This window comes from Neolamprologus multifasciatus, chromosome 5 (genome assembly GCF_963576455.1).
Source record: "Neolamprologus multifasciatus chromosome 5, fNeoMul1.2, whole genome shotgun sequence".
Taxonomy (NCBI): domain Eukaryota; kingdom Metazoa; phylum Chordata; class Actinopteri; order Cichliformes; family Cichlidae; genus Neolamprologus; species Neolamprologus multifasciatus.
This window is the reverse complement of record NC_140443.1, coordinates 17,942,682-17,966,823: the sequence shown is the minus strand read 5'-3', so window position 1 is coordinate 17,966,823 and position 24,142 is coordinate 17,942,682. Positions and strand designations below refer to the sequence as shown.

At 39.7% G+C, this 24,142-nt stretch overlaps 1 protein-coding gene across 1 annotated transcript in view; it reads left to right on the top strand.

Moving 5' to 3' along the window:
* Nucleotides 1–454: 454 nt before the first annotated feature.
* syn2b (synapsin IIb) overlaps nt 455–24,142 on the top strand; it is an 83,820-nt gene continuing 60,132 nt past the window's right edge. Inside the window, exon 1 of the mRNA XM_085160673.1 lies at nt 455–1,439. Coding sequence (XP_085016799.1) covers nt 1,012–1,439 — 428 coding nt within the window. The 5' untranslated portion in view covers nt 455–1,011. The remainder of the gene's footprint in view (nt 1,440–24,142) is intronic.

Below are 24,142 nucleotides of genomic sequence, written 5' to 3'. Positions count from 1 at the left end.
AGCACAAGGCAGGAAGACAATAGCTTCTCCGCTGTATTTCAAATCATCCCTGCCATTTGTTATGCCACATGCTTTTAGTGGTAGTGCACTGGCAAGGATACCATCCTAGAGGAGGTTATGTTTTTTCTATGAGAATTTATCTGCTGTAGCAATGCATCAGCGAGCTGACGTTAGATGGTGGGGGGAAAAGATTCAGGGAAGACATGCTGCACAAGCGGCTGAAAGATGGATGGATGGATGGTGGGGGAAGAAGGTGGGGCTTGCGGAGAAGGATGGATGGCGTTTCCATCTGTGAACTCCACCTTATGCACGCTTGCAGGAAACCCCTTCCACTGATTGCACACGGCACACAGCGTTACAAGGCTGCAGCACGACACATGAACGTAATCTGTGATGTAGGAGGATGATGACAGGAGAGAGGAGGAGGGCGGGGGAGGGGGGGCAGCCAGCGAGCACAGCGAGTGAGAGAGTGAGTGAGGGAGAGGAAAAGGGCACGTAGAGCATGAGCGAGTGAAAGGGTGAGATAAGCAGAGAAAGCAGCATCTCTTGAGTACATTCAGCTCGCAGCAGCACAGCAGGCAGGAAGGCAGAGTGGAGGGGGGAGAGCACCAGCACCTCACCAAAGGGGGCGACACCACACCTCTCTCTCCTTCTCTCTCTCTCTCTCTCTCTCAGACACACGCTTTCACACGTCACACACGCACATTTGTGAGGAGGCGTGAGGCTCAGCGGGAGGAACACCACATACACGCGCGCTGTTTCGCTGGCTTAGCTGCACTTTGGAGAGCTGTCTCTTGAAGACTGGACCAGAGCTGTATCCATTGCTTCATCCATCCTTTCCTTCCACAGAGGCAGCTCTCTGACACGAATCCCTCGATCATTTGGACTGACTTGCTTTCTGTCACTCATCCGACCGCTGATCAAGCCTGCCTCTGCTTTCACCCCGTTCAGACCTAAAATCAGAGGAGAAACTAACTGACCGACTGAGGGACCCACCTTTCGACCGCAGTCATGAACTTCCTCAGACGCCGTCTCTCTGACAGCAGCTTCATGTCCAACCTTCCCAATGGCTACATGACAGACCTCCAGAGGCCTGACCCACCTGCTCCTCCTCCCCCCACTGCCTCCTCCCCTTCCCAGCAGGGTGCAGCACCGGCTCCTGCCCCGTCCCCAACCAAAGCTCCAGGACCGACCCAGGTGCCGGCCAGCTCTCCTGCAGCTCAGGAGCGGCGCCCTAGCCAGCTGGCTCAGCAGCCTCAACAGGCCCAGTCCTCCAGCAGTGGTTCCTCTGGCTTCTTCAGCTCCTTCAGCTCCATCACCAATGTGGTCAAACAGACAGCCGCATCTGCTGCTGGCTTTGTGGAGCAGTCGGCTCCCTCTCCATCCCTCTCCAAGAAGTTCAAGATTCTGTTGGTCATTGATGAGCCACAGCATGAGTGGTAAGTGTTCACTGGGCTGATTGGCAGAGGGTTTTCCAAATGCTTGATGGGGAAGCTGAAGCTATCAGCAGTAGAGCTGAGTGTTTTTGCTGAAACGAAACTTGAAATTTTAGTGACCTGTAAGAGACAGGCACACTGTGTCTGAGCTTTTGGAAGGCTCTTCAGTTTGGTGAAATAAAAATATTTGCTTCATCATCAGCCAGAAAGAACATGATTTACTGTACAAAATTAAAAAAAATAAAACAAAATAGCCAAGTTAAGTGTGGGTGCATTGGCTTTATACTGACTGGCACTGATCAATATAAATAAATGCTTTACAAATTCCAGTAAAGTTGCTACACACACTCAAATGAATCCTTCTACCTTTTTTTCCCTGTAGTTTGTATCTAGCTTTAAAATGAACTTTGCTTTCTTGCTGAAGCTGCTCCCAAAATAGAAACAGGCCTGTTAATCCAAACAGACAAGTCAGATTTTCTCTTGGGTTTGGATTCAAACGTCTCACCAGCCAGCAGTGTTACCTGTCTCAGTTCCTGTGAGGCTGTCTTAGTGTGTGTGTGTTACAGAGGTCTGAGTATGACTTGCCATCCCTTGACAGTACAGGTTGGTTAACAGGAGATAATCCTTATGCAATGAACTCATACATCTTACACTGTCATAAAATTTGCGTGTAGCCCTGAATAAAACACAGTCTTCTGCAAGTGAAATGGAAGCCGTAGGCTACGTATTGTTGCTATTCTACTTGCTGCTTTCTGTCTCTGCGCATCTTTAAGCTATAAATGTTTTCTTAAGTGGATGTTGATGTTGGATTTTACAGCTGTTCAGCACTGTCGTTATCTAAGTGTAGTTTAATCTTGTCAACCTTTCATTGAAAAATGGCAGCCTCCTGAGACACTTGTGACCTTTTCTATTTATTGGATGTCCTGCAGTGTTGCCATTTAGCAATTACTGCTTAGTAGCACAGATAAAAGTGAATATGGTGCTAGATTGATATGGTTGAAAGCTCCAAAACAAGGAAATAAGTGGACTGTGATTTTTAGTGGGTCAAGTGAGTCAGTGGGTCATTTGGAAGACACATTTTCAGTACATTTACACTGGATGAAAATGGACTCCCTCATTCGCTAGACTCATCGGGCACTTTGTTAGGTGCACTTTGCCTTTTGCCTTCAGCATTGCCTTAATTGTTCATGGCATAAGATCAACAAGGTCCTGGAAACATTTGTCAGAGATGTTGACCCATATCGGCATGATAGCACCATGTAAGTGCTGCATGTTTGTTGGCTCCCCATCCATGAGCCAATCTTGTGTTTTACCACATCTCAAAGGTGCTTTTTTTGACTGACATCCGTTGATATAAAGGCCATTTGAGTACTGTAAACTCATTCTCACGTTCAGGAAACCAGTTTGAAATGATTTCAGCTTTGTGAAATAGCACGTTGTCCTGCTGAAAGCAGACATCAGAAGATGGGTACACTGTAGTCATAAAGGGATGGACATGGTCAGCAACGATATTCAGGTAGGCTGTGGCATTTAGACAATGGCCAGTCAAGGTCCCAAAAGCAGCCTCAGGCCTTTTACCGTGTGCTTCCCCCTGTTCTCTCGCGACCTTCATTTCAACTGTCCTGCCAAAATAAAGGCCAAAAAGTGCTTATTTCAAGAAATTTAGACTTATTTATGGCCTGAGTTTTTTGTTGTTAGGTGAGAGGATTGGATTGGATTCATGACACATGAATCCAATTCTGTTTAAAGTGGAACTGTAAAGCATTTTTGACTGCTATCTATCTTATGATTTGGTAAGTGTGAATTAAAGACACTCACAGCTTAAAATAGAATAAATAGTTCTTAACACAGTCAGTGCAGGATTATCTCTTCAGGGTACAAATGTGTGGAATCAGGCATGAAAATTGAGGTTCCACTATTCTGTGCCGACTGAATGTGACTCTATGTTATGGTAATGCTGTAGTTCATACTGGGACTGTTTTGGTGGCTTATGATTGGACGGCTGCCATCCATGATGTGGCAATCTGAATGTGAGACACTGCCTTAATTCATAAAAGACATTTGAATATGTGGCTCTAGTTTGTATAATCCATCCTTTTTACAAATTTACAAAGACCAAACAGAATGTCTCTTTTTATAGTGGTCTTGAATTGTTATCGATCATATCAGACTGTGCATGGTAATAAGAAGGTTTTAGCATATGTTTGAATGCATGAGCGAGTGCTGTTGCTGGAATTTAAGCTCCAGTTTGATAATCATTTATAGCTACTTTGGTTCCAGCTATGAATAATGTATCTTTGGATTTGCAAAAACTCTTTTGTGGTTTATGGCTACTCAACTCTAAATGCAGGCTTACAGTATGCAATTGGATACTGTCGTTGCCTTTGCTCACACAAGAAAGATTTTATATCGTGTAATACAAAATTAGTCGCAGGTCACAGGCATCTTTGGCGATGCCAAGAAAGTAAATATGATTCACAGCAAACACAATATGATGGAATGAATTGGCAATTTCACTGGCATAATTTCACTGGCCTTTTCATTTTGTTTGTACACAATCTTTCTTTCAGAGAACACAGATTAAATATTAATGTTTATTCATTGGGAGCGATGGGTAGACTGAGCTTTCCTTTAGGCATGAGGACTAAAGAGGCATTCTGCTAGACATTATTGATTATCCATCAAGAAAGAGCGGGCTTGAGGCTCTTAGTGATATAAACTGAGAAACAGAAAGTAAAAACTGAAACTACTGCCTCTAAAATGAACCTGAAGGCCAGTCATCACTCATGCATGAGAGGAAAAAGTTTTTTCTTTCTGTTTCCTTTATTATTAGATTTTTCTTCTTATTTTAAATAGAACCTTCCATACATTTAATTTTCTTTAAGTTTTTACAACTTCGTACTAACTTTTTTACCACTTTACTCTTTATCTTTAGAGTAAAGTATGTTTACACATGTGGATAAATAGAATACATCAATACATACAGTACATACATTGAGTATGTATGTAGAAGTATGGAGAAGTACATAGTCAGCAGGCATCTCTAGGGATGCTAAACATACCATCCATCCATCCCTCCTTTCTTTCTTCTTTTCTACATCTCTCTTATCCAATTTAGGGTCCTCAAATGGCTGACACTTTATGTGTCAGATCACATAAAATTACAGAGCAGGGTTGTTGAGTGCTGAGACTGCATAATCACCAACATGCTGCTGACTCGATAACTGTAGTTTCCAAAAAACCTCTGGAGTTAACATCAGCATAAATACTGCATGCCAGAAGCTTCACAGCATGGGTTTCCATGGCAAAGCAGCTGTTTATCCCAGTACTTTTGTCAAATACAGTGTATGTGTTATATATATATACACACACACACACACACAGATAGATAGATAGATAGATAGATAGATAGATAGATAGATAGATAGATAGATAGATAGATAGATAGAAAAATAGCGAGAGAGATGTATATACTATATACTATACTATATATTTTAGGATTTTAGAAGCTCTAAAAAAAAGCTGGTTACAAAACCAGACTTGGAGCATCAGTAAGTACACGAGTGGATATTCTTAACCATGTTCAGGCTTGAGGTATTTTATGACCCTTTAAAGAGTTCTTAAACCCTCAGGTTCTAGGCCTCTCATGCCCAAAACAAATCCGTATTTAAATAGAAATAGCTCTAAAACTTTCAAGCCAAAACAAACAAAGTTGGATTTCATAGGGAAGAGACAGCTAAAATACAATAGCTATTTTTGTCCCTATTACAGGCCAGAATACAACAGGATTTAAGTAAGTAGCAAACAGCATCCATTTTAATCATTGGATAACTAGACTGCATCTCCACTGAATGCGTCCGTTCTGTAATCTCAAAATGGCAGCAGGTTGCCTTTTAATATCAGATATGACCTGGTTCTGGAAGAAGGTTAAAACCAACTAATAAATCAATATTTAAAATGCATTTTAAAAATCACTGGAAAAAACATCAATTTAGAGCTTATTCACTTCTGCTGGGCCAAGGTAAAAGCAGCAATTAAAAAGAGGGCCTGAGAGAGATGCTGTGTTACACTGTGTTATGCAATGTAAGTAATTTAGTAATTTAGATTTTTGGCAAATACAACAAACATAAATTCCCTCTGAGGAGAATTTATTATATAAGTCTCACTGAATGCCAGATTACTTGTCTTCTTAGAGTCTAATAGAAACAAAGCCCACTTTACAGCCATATTCACAAATTACAGGAAGTGTTTTATCAACACATTCATAAACCCTGAATGGAATTGGCATGCAATAAACACTCGCCACTTGTACCTGTCATGATGATGGCAATAAAAACGAAGCTTTGGCTTTTTCTTACTCTCCTATTTTAGTTCTCTGTACTTTGATTATTCATTTCCATAAATTATAATTATTTGCATAAAGCCTCGCATCTTAAAAGCTTGAAGATTAGGATTAAATATTCATTTGGCTCGCCCTGCAAACTAATCGATCCCAGACATGCATATACAAATGGTTCACAGCTCCAAATAGAATTTGCATGCCCTTTTAACTGCTGACTGACTCGTGTATAAGCAGCCATGGGTATCATGACTGTCTGTGCCTCTTCCTCCACGTTCTCATATATTGACTGTGCTATGATGATCGGTTTCTCTGACAGTGCCTCAAAAAGAAGCCACAATAGGAGTCCAGCTGTAAATCTGCAATGTGAAAGAGTGAGTGTATTTTCAGGCAAATCTGGATCTGGCTCTGTGTTCGAGTAGACTCTTCCAGTCTTTATGTAACAGACCCAAGCCTGTGAGATGGATGACGAAAGAGACAGTGTCCTCCAGGGCCTCTCAAGGTGATATCAGCACCGAGGGGAGGCTAAACAAAGGGGGAGGGAGGATATTTGGGGATCTCCCTTTTATCACTTCCTCTGGATGTTCGCGCTCTTTCCTGTTTGTCTGCTCTTCTTTCTTTTGTGGGTTTTTCCTCTGTGTCTTCCCTCTTTGCTGTCGTTCTCTGCCTTTTATCACAACAGGCACTCTGTGTTTGCTCCAGAGAAAGTGCTCCAGGTTCACGATGCGATAAAGTAATGAGAGGAGACGTGGTGATTCAGCAGTTCCAGCCCAAAGGCCACATCTGCTCTCCTTCCTTTGCTCTCTGTATCTGTCTATGTCTCTCACTCCCTCTTCTTCCTCCTTTTTTCCATCTCTCCATTTATCTACTGAATACGTTCTCTGCAGTTTCTGCCGGAGTGCCAGTCAGTGTATTCACAACCTATATTGCATAAGTGCCCATCAGAGGAGATTAGTTTGGATTGTTGACTTTTTGAAATGACTCATGGTGGATGGTTTTTGTTGGTCTGACTGCAGGTTGATGGTGAATGGCTGCATGCTGATTGCCCTGCAGATGTAGTTTGAGCTGTAGCTGGTTGGTGTTTCAAAGAATAGCTATGACATTTGAACTTGCTTCACTGAAAGCAAGAGATGAATAAGCATTATTTTACTCAGTTATTGTGACTGGGAAATGCAAAAACTAGATCACAGTAACACTAAAAATAAAACTGCTTCGAGCTAATTGCTCAAAACGCTAAAAGAAGGTACGTTTAAAAAAAAAATCACGTTCACCATCTCAGTTTTGATGGTGAAGCCTACTCTTTACCAGCTGATTGGTCATGCAGGCCAGCTGCGACAGATAGACACTAATGTTAGAACTATTATTAGTCCAGACATTTCTAAATATGCCATTTCTGATGTGTTGACACTCAAATTTGGGTGTTGGGAATACCATTACTTTTAAACTAGTAAACCAATCAAATAGACAATCCCGAGATCACAGCCCTACTAGTTTGTTGTATCATGCAGTTAGACATCAAAGCCGCAAAGCAGTGGAGGAGGGATTGAGTTTAGGTGTTCCATGAGGAGTCTGAGGACTTTGGAAAAAGCAATTCTTTTCTTAGTATGCTGTTTCTATAAATCATCCAACATTGTTGGCCAGTGCTACACAAGTAGTTGCAACATTAATTTGTCTTATACCTTTAAACTTAAACAGATTATTTATTGTTGGAACACCAATGTGTCTTCCTCTAGCCTGCAGGAGCAATTTAAGAGCAAGAAAAACAAAGTTAGAGAACGAAGATGTGTCTTCTTTTTAATCCTATAGCTTAAAACTCCATAAATAATAAATAATAAAGCCCTACAGCACCAGCCTTTGCAAGTTAACATATTTACAAAGGCATGCATAGGAATGGTATTTGGCCTTGAGGAAATACACTGAACAATTTTAAAAATACACCAAAGTTTCCTATCTTTGGGGACATGTTTCTTATATTCTGTAGCAATCCATTTTCATTAATGAGATATTCATTTAGGGTCAAAGTGGTGGATCAGCACAACAGTGGGCCGCCAGTGGGACTATGAAACATCACAATTACTTGTTTTTTTTTCTTCAGGTATTTATTTGTTGCATAAAGTGTGTTTTTTTAAACAGCTGATTTATATTTTTCCTACTGACCTGGTTTTTTAGCATTAACTGCAGTGTATGTGCATGTCTGGGCACTTGCACTAATGCACTGCTGCTAGTGGAGACAGAGGTACACAGAGAGAGCAGGTGGGGAGGTGGAGCCTTGTATATATCCATCAGCATCACATACACATGCAGACACACTAACAAGCACCTGGATTCTCTTTCTATTTTTGACCATCTAATTAAACATGATGAAAAAAGTGTTTTCCTAAAGAAATGTAGCATGTTTTGATGATATGTTCATTCTTTCTGCTGTCGATTGAATTTACCCAAGAACAGTGGGTTGGGATTAAAGTCATTTATTGTTGAAACTTGTTGAAGACAACACTTCCTTTGCAGCCCAAGTACGCTTTTTCACATTACACCCACTTCCAAAACAGTAAAATTCACAATAAAGCGCAAAAGAGTGCCTGTGTTTTTTGGATAGTTGTGATTTGACTTTGTGGTACTGATTAGGAATTATATGTGGCATTATGGCTCCTGGCTGCAGGTCGTATTTCCAAGCAGACAGGCTAAGAACTGACCTTATTACAGACAGTGGCAATGTCATGTTGACTTTACAGGGTGCTTCTGGATTTGACCCTGCTCGTCTTGTCTTAGCTGTTGTCATACTAGACTGGTGGCCTTTTGAGTGCCACGGAGGAGGCAGAAAGAGCTCCAGGGTAAAATGGTAACATACCTTTTTTAATAGGAAGTGGTCACTTTACAAGTTAAAACAACCTGGGTATGGTGTTGAAGTATTATGCGATTAAAGCTAGTGTGTCGTTAAATGGCAGTGACAAACTACCAGATTTTTGCTTAAATGCTTGATACAGAAAAGCTTGTTTACAATGACTAGTGGCCATAATGTGATCCCTGATCTAGTGTTTCTTATTAAACCACAGTCTTCATCATTACCAATTAGTATTTGCATCTAACCTACAGAAAACCTACATGTTATTATATAGTGGGAGATAAAGGTGTTATCCTGCCTGATGGAGATGGAGTGAGTAGAGGAAAACGGCTCATTTCAGTTTTTTGGAAGATTTATATGTTTAGACATACGCTTTGATTTCTTGTGTTTGTCTATGTACATCACAGATGTTGAACATCTTAGATCAACACACATTTGCTGCAGTAAATGTCATAAACATTTACAGTTTTTATTGTGCAGTAGATAATAATTAGAATACATATACCATATTGTCTCAGTGAAGAATGTGTAAGCGAACAGAAATCGTATGCCTGCTCCCATGAGACCCGGCTACTTGTGAATGCAGATTTGAAGCACTGGCTGTGTCAACAGCAGATGACTATTAACTGGCTTTAAGAAGAGCTTTCATCCCTAAGGCCATTTGGGATTAAATATCACAGATCACCCACTAAATCCATGTCATGAATGAGGAGAAAGCAGTTTTCCCTTTTGCTAATTTGAATGTCACAGGAGGCCAAATGTCCCGTCTCTGTGTTAATTAACATGCATGTTCCTTTTTGCTTTGTCATGTCTATGCCAGCTTTTTCACACTCTGAACTTTGGTGGACATTTCTGCAAAGACAGTTAGATAAGGACAGCACTCGCTGCCTGTGCTATCTCCATAAATTTACACCTCAACAAACTGTTAAACTAAAAGAGCCAAACAGCTTGAGGGGCTTTATTCCAAAAATTGAATTTAACTAAAAGCCACAGGCAGCAGTGTAGCCTGAATGATTGGCTAAGTGAATGATGCCAAAGCAAAGGCCAACTGATCCCTTATTACGACAAGAAACGAAGACGTTGACCGGAGACAAAAAGTTGTGTGACACACTTGTGCAGGATTTGTTTTAACTTGGCAAACACCTGTGCATAAAATGACACCCATACTCAAAGTACCCTACTTATTATGTCCTTGTGTATCTTTGGGATTCAGTGGTGTTATATAAAGCAGAGAGGAAATCATTTTCTTTTGGCTGCTGGATTTTACTGCTTCTCATTCCAGAGAGTTAAACACTGCTGTTTCATCAGAAGCTGCTGGCGGCACTGAGATAGAAACAAGGTGTCCTTTGGTGTCAGCGCTGTGACGCGCCAGCATTATCAAACAGATAATGGTCCTGTTTAAAGGAGCGACATCATCAAGAAGAGTGTCATATCTGGCTTTCAGATACGCTGAAGTATCTCCTACAGAAGGCTCTATTTTTACTCCATTGTAATGGATTTACTTTGACTGTTTACTTTTAGCTGACTCAAGCAAAGTGGAGTTTTGTAGCTTTGGGTCATTTTATGACATTTCTGCTTTATTAACTTAAAGTGGAGTTACTGAGGCACTTTGGCTCATGGCCTTTTGAGTTTTCTTATAGCTGTGGATGATGCACTGCACTGATTGACCAACAGAATGACCTTTACTATCTTGTGTTTGCAAATGAAACACAATACAGGGAGAACTGCTATACAAAAACACAAAGAGACTTGAGTTCTATTGATTTTTGTCGTTAGCGTTGCTGATTGCATTTGTGTCGAGAGCTTCTCCTCTGCAGTACAGATAAAGCTGTTACTATGAAGCATGCAGATACCTTGGAGGGTCGTAAACGAGACCAATCGGCATCGCAACATCTGGTGAAATAGCCCACTGTTGCTATGACAACAGGTAATCCTCCTCAACAATCTTGAAACTGTGTGGTTCTAAGGAGGGGGTTGATATCAAAGAAACAATTAGCCTTTACATTTATATGTTCTGCTTGAGCTGCACAATTAAATGGAACAATTAAGACAGTCCAAGTTGAAAAGTTCTTATCTGACATCTCATTTTCTCCTCCTTGTGTTCGTTCCTCGTCTCCCTACATCTCACTTTAACATTTGCACACTTTAAACAGTTGAATTTGAAGGAAATGCACAATTTAACTCCCTGTCAGGAAGGAACAGTGCAAAAATGTAAGTGATAAATGAGTTAATTCATGGAAACTCTAATCGACAAACATATGTTAAGGAGAGGGGTTAAGGAAAGCGATATACTGACGCAGTTTTATTGGGAGAACAAATAACTCATAAATGTTCAAGAAAGGATGTCAAGTTATTGCATCAGTAAAATATTTTCATCTCATTCATATGTGCAGGGGTCAGAAGGAAACCATGGAGTTCAGCCAAGGGTGATTCTTTGGCTTCAGGGGGCAAAGTGCTGATTAAAATAGTTTCTACATGCTGAATGTCCTCAGTGTTGCTGAAGATAGATTTTTTTTTCAGTGACAAGATTGGTTTAATGAGGGACTCTGTATTTCTCATATACTGTAGGTGAAGATGTGAGTGCAAGTGGTTGTTTGGTTATGTTATTGACAGGTAACCTCCCCAGGGTCCTCCTGCTTAATGTTTGCTGAGCTCCAGCTCTGTTCTGTGACCACCTGAGCATGTATGGATAATGGATGGGTGGATTATTTAAGAGGCCTTGTGTAAAATCATTGCATTCCAAACCATATTGTTTAGCCTCTGCTCATTATTAGTGGCAAACATGACCAAATTTTAAGATTGGTAATGGGATATTTGTTGTTCTCCTGACATGTTTTACTTACAAAGGCGTGAATATTCCAACTTCTGTTAATGAATCATGTATTTTATTATTAATTTTTGTACTTACGATTCTACCAGAAGACACATATAAAAAGTATATTGCTGTGGCCTCCATTTTAAGCTCTTTGGCCACATGATAAGATTATACTTTGAGTGTATAGTAGCAGTCTGTGGTATAAAGGTAGCTGTTGAGCCGCTGCCGTAATGCTGAATCCCGCTGCTGATTGAAACTAGAGAGCACAGATGTTGCTCCAGTGAAAGCCTCCCCTATTTGGAAAACTAATATACTTCTAAAGCTTTACTCAAACTCGCTTGTAATAATTACCGGTTATTTGAATGGATGAAGCATCATCACGCTGGATTCTATTTTTTATGAATGGATGGATTGCACCTGCTGTGAAATGACCAGCTTTCTGTGGAGAAGTGCAGCAGACGCTGTTTGTGAGGCTGATTTTTTGAAGCATTATTGTTTGGTTTCTTCTGGGTTTTCTACAGTTTCTCAACACAAAGAGAAAGAAAATGTTCTCCATGCTATCAGAAGTTTATTTCAGGTGGTATGGATCATTACATATCAACAAATAACTCTGCGTAACAACTGAAGACTCAAGCTCCCTGTTCATGCTGGGATTGTTTTCTCAAATTATCCCCATGAGGTAAGAATGAAGACATTTCTCTTGATTGCTCTTTGTTTAATAAAACAACTCATTATGCAAAATATATGCAATTTATCTTTTTTTTGTGCCTGTTTTCCTTCAGTTGCCAAAAATGAAAGATTTCTCTCTGCTCTATTCTTCAATACAGGCAGGGGGCTGTGCTGGGATTATGTAACATTAAAGCCAATTGGAAATGTCACTGCAGCTCTGCAGAAAGTAACGGGCTCAATGACTTACAGTTCACATCTTGCATTCACACTTTAAAAAAAAAATAAATTTTCTATTATATTATTTTTTAATTAGAACAGACTCTATTCATAATAACTCACAATAACACTTCAGCAGTCATAGTCTGACATGACAGTTTCTTCAGGTTCTTTCTTTTTAGCCTCTGGCTATAGAGTAAGTGTGTGTGTGTGTGTGTGTGTGTGTGTGTGTGTGTGTGTGTGTGTGTGTGTGTGTGTGTGTGTGTGTGTGTGTATTGCTGTGTTTTGGGGACTTTTTTTTTTTTTTACAGTTACAATTAAGCGTGTGTGTCTGTGTTTCTGAGAGAAAGATAGTGAGAGAACAGTGTTAGCACTTGCTGTGATAATATCAGCAGCAAAGGAAAGGGAGCTATTATGTCACCACAAATATTTAGCAAATTTTTTGAGTCTAATTACAACCAAGCAATGCATTCAGAACAAGTTTTAACAATAAATGGTAAATGGCCTGTATTTATATAGCGCTTTACTAGTCCCTAAGGACCCCAAAGCGCTTTACACATCCAGTCATCCACCCATTCACACACACAATCACACACTGGTGATGGCAAGCTACATTGTAGCCACAGCCTCCCTGGGGCGCACTGACAGAGGCGAGGCTGCACTGGTGTTCTGTGTAACAGACCTGATGTTGCAGAGAGTCTCGTGTCTTGTCAAAAGATGGTGATATTTTCCAGCAGCAAAATTATAACTTTAGAATTTGCTATAGCAGACAGCGTTCAGTTTCCTTTTTGATATCAAAGCGGAACAAGCTTCTGTTCTGTCCATCTCTTTACAACAGTCTGTTTCATGTAGGTAAGTGTGAACAGACATACAGTTAGATCCATATATATTTGGACAGAGACAACTTCTTTCTAATTTTGATTCTGTAAGTTACCACAATACTTTTTAAAGGAAACAGATGCAGGTGGGATGCAGATTTTTAGCTTCAGTGGGTAAAAAGGGGGGAACTAAAGCATTTTTAAAACAATCCCTTCGTTTCAGGGGTTAGGGAGTTAGGGTTAGGGTGTTCATTTCTAACACTTGGTTGAAAAACCAAGTGTTAGAAATGAATGGTTTGTTTTTTTTGTTTTTTTTTTTGGGGGGGGGGGTTCATTTATTTATTTTTGCCCTTTACTGGCAATGATAGTGTGGAGTCTAGAATTCACCGGATTCTGTGCTTCTTTCTTTTTAATACGTGGTATGTTTTGGATCATGAGCTGTTCCACACCTTCTCCATACTTTTTTCTTGCCATCATTCTGGTTGATGATCTGTCCATGTTGTTCCAGAACTGTGCTGACTCTTTTAGATTTTTTTTTTTTTTTTTTTTTTTTTTTTTAGCAAAGTCTGATCTAGCCTTTCTGTTCTTGAGACTTATGAGTGATTTGCACCTTGCAGTGATCCCTCTGTCTTCACTTTCATGCAGTCTTCTCTAGACTTGGATAGTGATACACCTACCTCCTGGACAGTGCTGTTACCTTGGTTGTCTGTTGTGAAGGGGTTTCTCTTCACCGTAGAAATGATCATCCACCGCTGTTTTCTTCTGTGGATGTTTGGGTCTTTTTGGATTGTTGAGTTCATCTTTGCTTTTTTCTCTTAGGATGTACCAAACTGTAGATATGGCCACTCCTACTATTGTACGAATCTCTCAAATGTTTTTTTTTCTTCTGTTTTTGCAGCTTCAGGATGGCTTGTTTTACCTGCATGTAGAGCTCTTTTGACCGCATGTTGTCTGTTCACAGCAAAATCTTCTCAGAAATCACCTCAGATCAATTCCAGGACTTTTATCAGCTTAATATATCATGACATAACAAAGGAAATGCCCACACCTGCCCATGAAATAGCCTCTGATTCAATTGTCCAATTACTTTTAGTTCCTTTAAAAAGAGGGCGGCACATGTTAAGGGGATGAAACTACTAATCCCTTCATCCAGTTTGAATATGGATATCCTCAAATTAAAGCTGAGAGTCTACACATTATGTCCATGTCCATTATATAACTGTAATTGGAATATGTTTCAGTAAACAGGTAAAAAACCCAACAAAAAAAACAACACTTGGGTCAGTGTCCAGATATATATGGACCTAACTGTATACACACACAAATAAATGGGTATCATGAGTATGACAGTATGAAGCAGATTTGTCTGCAACAGTGTTCAGGTAGGTGCTTTGTATTCTCATCCCTATGAATACCAGGACCCCAGGTTTCCCAGAAGAATATTTCCCCCTGAGTGACTTTACAGTTACAGCTGACATATCCATTGTCACACAAGATACAATGTAATGCACCATTTAAATATTGATGCGTTAATCATTTTTTCTACATAACTGGATTTGCATTATAAGATGTATGATTGCTTAATAACTCTTCCCAGGCTTAAAGACATGGCGGCATGGTCTGATTAATGCCATTGTTTTGTCTAATTTTCCCAGGATGGGGCTTGTCACTAACTCACTGACGTCACAGAAATGCTGTTTTTGTTCTCCTATTGTTTGGTAGATTTTGATCCAAGTGAAGAAACACATTATTTGATGCTATTATTTGGCATGTTAACGAATCCTAACTGACCACAGGTCATAAGGGACTGTGTTTTCAGTATAGCAACTACTAGATAGTTTTTTTCCACCCCCACAAAACAAAAGATGTGATGGTGACTTTACATCAATGATTTATCTCGGCTCAAACAAACACAAAGACACAGTTGGTGTACTTCTGCTGTCCTAGTTGCTGTGGAAACATGCTAATTAGAAAGTTTTGGATTGTGGGGGTCGGCACAAAAATATGTGCTGAACTGTTGTGGTCACTGGTGTAAAGTTGCCACCTATTACAAGTGTTAATGGTGCAACTTATTTCCCCCCGAATCCAAATCAGTTCTTGACTGTTCTCAGAGGATTAGCAGAGAAATATAACAGTTTGATTTTTTAAATGTCCTACCACTTCCCACTCTGTGCATGTATTAATACAGGAGTTCTTGTCAGTCTGTGCTCACAGAAGTCAAATCAAACGGTATCGCACGGAAATGTTTTTCTTTTTTTAATCTTAAAACTCTCCTACTTTTATTTATGTTAGGCTTGCTTGTGTATTTGAAGATAGATTCATCTGACATTAAAAAAAAGACATCTACTCACACATGTGAAGCTGCAATGCTTTGACTTGAAGAAAGATGCTAAACAAGTCTTTCTATTATGACGGCGGACAAAAGTGGACTTGACAGTCTTGGTGATATAAGAAGAGCATATTATAGCCTATAGGTGATATTACACTGTCAAGCAGGTGAAGAAGACTGAAACAATTCAGGTTTGTCTCAAATTTGTCTCCATCCCTTGCCCCTTAGGTTAGCCTTTTGTGTTATTCAAATTTCTCTGTGTGATTAAAATAATTGACCTCTAACAATTTAGTGGACACAATGAAGCACAAGATTTAGCAGTAAAATAATGGAACTAATAAAATACAGTCTGGTCACACATCCTTTGTTTGCATTTGAAGGAGGCAGTGGACCAAACCATCATAATGTAGATGAAGGGAGTCCATCACCACAAACTTTTTTTTCTATCTATAATTAAATCAGTAGCTTCAGTGCATGTAAAACTATTTAACATTCTCTCTATACCTTTCCTAATCAGTTATTACACCAAGTGTCTTGTCTAAAGTGAAATGCAGAGGAACAGGTAGAGAGAGAGAAACGGCCTGAATGCATGCATCAGTGTGCGTCTTTGGGATGTTCTACTGTGTGCTTTGGATGATCTGCTGAGAACAATCTATAAGCAAGCATGAAAGTCATGTCTGATGTAGATGTAATGTGTAGATGTTCTGAGACTTTGGTGAACTGAAATTTTCCTTGTTTTTCTTTATAATATTAGTGTTCATATTCACAGCTGGTCAAAATAACATTTGTACCAGTGCTCCCAGCAGTCAGTCTGCCATTGCTGATTTGACAGAGAGTGATAGTGGAAAGTACCCTATATGAAGACCTGAAGAAAGTTAACAGGGAACCAAGAGCCATAGAAGCTGTTGTACAGAAATATACCCTCTTAGGCTACGTTCACACTGCAGGCGAAAGCTCATCAAATCCGATTTTTTTGACCCTATGCGACCCATAACCGATCATGGTATGACAGTGTGAACGGCACAAATCCGATATTTTCAAATCCGATCTGGGTCACTTTTGTATGTGGTACTGAATCCGATACATATCCAATGTTTTAGAAAGCGACTGCTGTTTGAACGGTCATGTTGCATTAAATCCGTCTTTTACGTCACTGACACAAGACAGACGCCAATTATCAGCGTAGGAGAAGCGCCTGAGAAAACATCGCGAACGCTGCCTGGCCATCCAGTGTAGATGTTAGTGAAACTGTTGGGAAGACAACAATGAACATTTTATTTGTACTTTATAATCTGCAGATTCTGACAGAAATCTGCAACCGCTCCTCTCTAAAACAGCAATAAGGATAATTATTAGGTTATCTACATTATTATGTAAATAACAAAATAACTTAAAGCAAAAATTGGGAAACGTAAAGTCCGAAGTCTTTGGGGTGGCTGTAGCTCAGGCGGTAGAGCAGGTCATCTACTGATCGGAAGGTTGGTGGTTCAATTCCTGGCTTCCCCTAGTCTGCATGCCAAATATCCTTGGGCAAGATACTAACCCCAAATTGCTCTCCGATGCATCCATCGGAGTATGAATGTGTGTGAATGTTATCTAGAAAGCACTTAGAAAGATGTGCTTGTGCGAATGGGTCTGAATGGGTGAATGCACAAGTTGTGTAAAGCGCTTTGAGTGCTCAGATGAGTAGAAAAGCGCTATATAAGAACCAGTCCATTTACCATTTATATTAAGGGCCATCAGTCAAACAATATTGTTTGCTCTGGGTCTAAACAGAGGGCGTTGTGTGTGACATGTTCTTTTGCGCATGCAGGCCGCTTTGAGTGAGTGCATTTGCTGTCGCATTTTATTTGTAGTGTGAACAAGCAGACAAAAAAATCGGAATTGAGCATTAAGACCTGCAGTGTGAACGTAGCCTTAGTAAACTGGCAAGATACGATGGTATCACAGTATAGTATAGTGAAGAGGATTATCAGGAGGAAGTGTCACAGCTGCAAAGCAGACACTAGAGAGACGAACTGTAGTTTTAAACAAAAAGCGAGCTGTTTATTATAGACTAGTTGAACATGGATACAAGGCGTAAACTAAACTAAAACCTACACTAAACAATGATAACTATGACAAAACTGTGATAACTGACATCAACATGATTCAGACCAAGAACATGTGGAAAACTATGAAGAAACAAGAACATGAGAAATGAATATGACCTGAGCTGAATCATGAAGAACGAGGAACTAGACAAAGGAAGACAGAGGACTTAAATACACACAGGAGGTGATCAGGGGAAGTGGGAACACATGGGGAAACAGCTGACACAAATGAACATAACGACATCACAGGAGAAGAGTGAAAAAACTAAACACACTGAACAAAGTACACAAGACTTTCAAAATAAAAGAGGAAACATGGAGAGACGTAGACATGACAACACAGGCTTGACAAAATGAAACACACAGACAACAAATACATGAGACTAACACAGACCACCTGGGTGAAACATCCTAAACTAAACTCAAGGCAAACAAATAATAATCCTATAAATCAACATTATCTCAAAATATAACATAAGAACTCAAAAGAAACTGAAAACGCAGCCCCAGACAGGAAGAGAATCTGGTGAGCAGGATGATTATTTTCCATTTATTTTAATAATTGTCTCTGTCATGTATTTTATCTTGGGTTATTTTGGCATCATAGTCAGCCCTGTGAGGTCTAATTTAGACTAACACTGTGCATTCAAAATACATAACTTTTGGCTTCTCCTTTACAAAATATAGTGCTCGTTTAATTCATATGGTTAAGCTCACAATTAATCTAGATTAAAATATGAGATTATAACATCAAGTCTATTTGTTCTTTTTAAAAATATTAGTCATATACAATTGGCCTGCACATCTCAGGAATTTCATTTGTACCAAAGACACAAAAAAGTGATGCTCCTACATGAAATCTAATGATCTGTGTTTACCAATTTATGCAGTTTAGGATACTCTAATTGTTCTGATAAGATACAGAATGTGTTTAACAATAAGCACTGCACAATAAGCCTCACCCAGCCAGAATCAAGGACTCCTCCCCCCCTTGAGTGATTCCTAGAAGGGCTGAAAGCTCTGTATAGATTCTAGGAAAGAAAGTCCAACCAAAGTGTCATATACTGTACAGTAAGTCTGCTCTGTGATCAAACAAAGGCTCAATTCTGTGAATTCCCTGTGGTCTATGCTCTGCTCAGCTACGTTCAGCCTGCCTTTTTTTTCCTGCATTAAAAGGGGGTTCATGTGAAGCCCTGTTAGTTTTGGAGTCAGTAGGGAGTCAGAATATCTGACAGACAGTGGAAGTAAAAGAAGTGGAGAAAAAAGAGAAATCAACATAACGGCGGTCATGACAGAGAAAGATGAATGGAAAGCACAGACAGTAATGAAAGCAAGCAAAGATTGGGGAGAAAATGAGCTCAGCTGAAGTAAAACTTGCCAATCCCCATGTTCCAGCTATAACTATCAGATACTGATGAAGTATTGGAAATGTATCAAAATGGGCTCTTGGCTTTTCTCCCCCTGCTAACTTTCTCTTAGTGTCTATTACTCCTTGCTCTTATTGCTTTCACTCGCTGTCCTGAAACCATATAATGAGAGGCTCCAATCCATCAAAAGATCAGATAGGCCTAAAGCCACTCTGAGCCTCTGGGTGCTCAGCGCACTACAGGCTTTTGGTTTTGCCTGCATATAAGTTGCTAAGTAAGACTTTGTTGTACAGCAAACAAAGGAATTACAGAACAACCGATTTAATGTGTCTAATATGTATTTTTAAATCCCCTGAGATATAATATCTCTGGTAGATAAAGAGAGCTTGCCAAAATGGCAGCTTAGATTAGTTGACACATACAAACACATTTAATTTACAGTGTTCACATATTCCTCATTAAAATAGGACCCAAGGGGAAAAGGAGATCCTAATTTTTTTTAAAAACATTAAGTTGCTATTGCGAACACACTTTATCTTTGAGTAGGGAATCATTTTATGGACAAAGATTTTCAATCCACCACGGTGGATTTGAAATTAATTGATCAAATGCACTCTGCAATAGTGACCTATAACACTATAGGTCAATAGTGCAAAACTGTTCATGATATCTGGTCATTTTATACATGGCACCCCATTTTCAGACATTCAAAATTTAAATTAAAAATATTTGAAACCACCCATCTTGAGGAGTTTGCCCCCTCACATATACTAATGTGCCACAAACAGGACTTTAATATCACCAACCATTCCCATTTTATTACGGTGTATCCATATAAATGACCCACCCTGTAGAGACCAGTGATGAACTGGTAATCTGTCCAGGGTGCACACTGCCTTTCACCTAAAGTCAGGTGGGACATGCTCCATATTCCCTGCAAGCCTGAAATGGATAAGCAGTTAAAGGACTTGATGGATGGATTAGATGGATGGGTGGATGGAGTTATAATAGTATAAAAATCAGTAAATCCAGTGTCATCATTAAAAGTCTCTGCAGACTGAGTCTTGTAATGGAGATTTACATCTGTCAAGCCTAGGATGAAATGTTAACCTTCAAAATATTTGGAAGCTGAGGTTTTACTGATATTGTGATATTAATGAGACTTGGTGAACGATTTAGATGATGAGATGAGCTCTGACCTTGATTCTTTAGTGGTCTGTTATTGCTTGCTGCAGCAGTCTCTGCATGCTATCAATAGAATCACCACATAATAACAGGGAAAGTGCAGACCCTACACATCCTGTGTGCTGGTATACAGTACAGCAGCTGCACCCGCATCCATCTACTAATTTGTTCAGCCAAAATGTTGCATCTTCTGAGGCTTTATGTAAAAGCCTAAATTCATGTTCAGGGCACTGGAGAGTGGACACAGTTGAATGCAGCTGTGACTGTAAATTCAATGAGGTGCTGATTGGGTTTTTTGACAGCTGCAGCGTAGTATCAAGCAAAAATTCTCCAAGGTCTTAAAGAGCACGGCTGGCCATATGGTGTAAGGTGCAGTGGTGCATTTTGGCAGGATGCACAGAGAGACGTGTGTGCACTTCTGTTCTTGACTTTAAACGACATGTCTCGCTGCAAATTCTACTGTTTTGGCTAATCAGGGACTTAAACTACCCATTTAACATGTCTGAACAAAATATGCACAAAGATAAATGCTCTTCCAAGACAACAGCAGGTGGTCTGTGAGATTTAAATGAGGGGTTTTTTTTTTTCAGGAAGACGACTTATGGAATTATAATGGATTTATTTTTTCAGGATAATTTGATTTAACACAGACATTACCAAGAACTGAAGGAATGACGTCCAGTAACTGAAACTGAGATAAAAAACAGAGATAAAAAATAAAAAACACAAATTCTGTGATTTTCTGATCAGAAATCAGAAAAAAAAACATATATGTTTAGAAAATGTGTAACAATAAATGCGATAAAGTAGACACATTTGTTTGTGTCATTTGTTTTGAAATTATAGATAAATAATTATCATTATTATTTTAAATTATAGTTTTTCCTGCTTTTGCCCCTAATTCAGTGAAGGGTAGTTGTTGTTTTTTTTATATTTTTGTGATACTCTTTACTTTAAAATATAACACATAAACACACACTGATGACTTCAGCACAATCAAAGGTAAGCACTGTCAAAATGGTTTGCAGTTGGACAAATTTGCACGGTAAAAAAACAACTAAGTTGACTCACAAACGCTGCAGTTTATTTCCTCACATGGCCACCGCTTCACCAACATAATCATTTATTTACAAAGTATTGCAACCCTTTGAAGAAATTAAAATGTCACTTTCTCAATATGTGCTGACTCTTTGGACCTTAACCACACACACACACACCAAATATCCCTTTGATATTTTCTGTCTTTATCCTGGCTCCCTGATCCTCATATGCATACACATCACATAGCTCTGCCATGACGCGGTGCTCCGTAGTAGGTGTAAGTGCCAAACTGTCAATATGGAGACAGTACAAACTGCAAAGGCCAAGTGAGAGAGTGCCGACTGTTCTCAGTTTGTATTTGTTTTTTTAAATGCACACAATCACCTTTGGATTTTTCTATCAGTCTGGACTTTTTGTTTATTTTTTTCTGCTCGTTTTTCCCCTGAATGTATGTCCTCTCTCCTGTTACTGCTAGGCACTATGCCCTGTAACATTCACTGTAGTTTTCATCCTCAAAGTCTTTTTGTGATGCTCGTCTTTCTTGGTGGCCTTGTGGTCTTTCTGTGGCTTTGGTTTATATTGTTCACAGGCATATGAAGGTTGAAAGGAGGAGCTGTAGGCAAAACATAGAAAGCACCTTATTGAATGAAGGGATGAAAACTATATTTGTCTGAAGTATGAAAACCCTCTCAGTGGAGGACACCCTCATCCTCGTTCTCACTGAAAACTGAAAACAAAAGAATCTGCATCTGTCATGTACTGTGTGCGGCCAGCAGGAAATGGAGCACCCGAAATGCAGACTCCAGGAGGTAAACTCAAAAAAAGCTTTATTGCTGAACACTAGGAAAACCAACACTAGCTAAACTGGGAATACAGAATAGACCAGGTGGTTGGGCATGCAGAAAAGACAGTGGCTAATACACACAACAAGACAGAGGACGCAAAACTCACAACACATGAGACGAGGTACCTTCAAAGTAAGAGAAGCCAAACAGAACATGGCGTACACAGACAGGAGACTACCAAAGTAAAACAGGAAGTAAAGGGAACACACATGCAGAGACGCAGATAGACACACAGACAGACACACAGAGACACGACTGGGAAAAACAGGCAACTAGATAAACATGAAGACAACACAGGAAATGCTGGGGAGGAAACACACAGGGGCAAGACCCACACAACATGACACAGCCAAAACCAAACATGAACAGGACCAAATATTAAGACAACCAAAACTAGAAGTACTAAATAAAGAGAACATAATGAAATAAACAAGAATCAAAGAACTGAAAACACAAAACAACGGGTCAGTGACCCAGGTACCCTAACAACATCCTACATCTGAGTTTAGCTTTTAAAAAGAAAAAAATTTTAACTCCAAAAAATTGGAATTTAAAAACAGTAATCCAAATTCCTTCTGTAAATAGCTTTTTTCCTAATATTGAAAAAAATTTGAATCTTTACCCTTTTCAAGCTTTATCTTTTCTGGAAGTGTGGTCATTTACATGTAAATACTGAAAGAGAACTAGAATATACTGTGAAGGCCTGAAATATAAACAATACGTAAGGGTTAAAAGGCAATATCAAAAATTGTATTGCTTTATGTAATCAAGTGTTTATCTGTTTTTTGCCCTCCAGTGTCTCTCCCTGAGACAATTTGTTATTTGCCATTTTTGTAATTGACAGTTGAGGCCACGTCTCCCTGCAGCTGCCAGATATTCATTCTTTATATGAACGTAACCCTTATAAATCCATTGTATGCGACAGCTAGAAGCAGATGTCATTACATCTAAACAATCTCCTGAAGGAATAATTGAAGCTACGCTAAAGAGATTAGGAGAGAAAAATTGACGTGTCAACGTTTTTTTTTTTATTTAATGGAAAACTAATTGTGCAGGCTGCTTTCTGTTCTCTGCAGATAAGCATGTGTGTCTTTTATGCACGCGCTCTAGGTGTGGCTTTGTGTGAGTGGAAATAGAGCGACTGACGGCACATGCTGTCGTGTCATGCCTTCCTTCCCTACTGTAGCCATTCACACACTTGGATTTCACACATGCACACACAGGGGAAGTCACATGACTCCTCTAAACGAGCACTTTTCTAAAATAGCTCCAGAAATTATGGCAGGAATACATCAGCACTGAGCTAAGCATGTGCGTCTGTGTGTGTCTCTGTGTGTATTTGCGCATGTGTTTCTGCATGTGAAGACCGTGCTGGCTTTTGAGTCGTGACCAGAAAATATCCTCCCTCCTGAGCTCGTCTCAAACACCCACATTGAGGTTTTGCTGCTGCCAGTGTGGAGCTGCAGTATATGCTGTGCTGTGTATACATTTGTTTGCCTTGTTAGATGTGACAGGAGTATAGGACAGAAAAGAAGCTCTAGTGAAATAGCAGCTCACTCCCTCTAAAGCCACAAGAATCCTTAAAACATCAGCTTCCAACTGGCAAAACACCAAGTCTTAAGCCAGGAGTGATGAGGCTTGATTAGACCCATCATCTAGTTTCAGCTTGTTTCTCACAGGTGGTGCAGCTGCTGTGGATGCTGGCTTTAACCCCTGCTGCTTTAACCCTGTAGAGTGCAACAGGGAGCAGTTTATCATAGATCAGACTGGTAGCAGGTGGTCCCTTAGGGTCAGATCAATAACCCGCCTCATCCACATTTCACTCGACACATTTTTGGCCAGTAAACAAAACGTGGATACCGTGTCTTATATCGACTCTCTCTTCTGGTTCTCTAACAAACCTATCTACTGTGATCTTTTTTTAATCGTCCACCATATTTATGTGTGGCTTACTATTCTCATTCATCTTTTTGTGACAAAGAGCTGTAATATAAAAAGACACAAGGCAGCCCAGAGGGTAAGGTTTGTGTTCTCTGATAAAAGATCCATCCCTGCAGCCAATCGATTTAAACCAAATCACAAAACATATATGTAACGTAAAGAACGCATGTGTAATGTCGCTGTTTCTTTTGACATCAGCTCTCTTA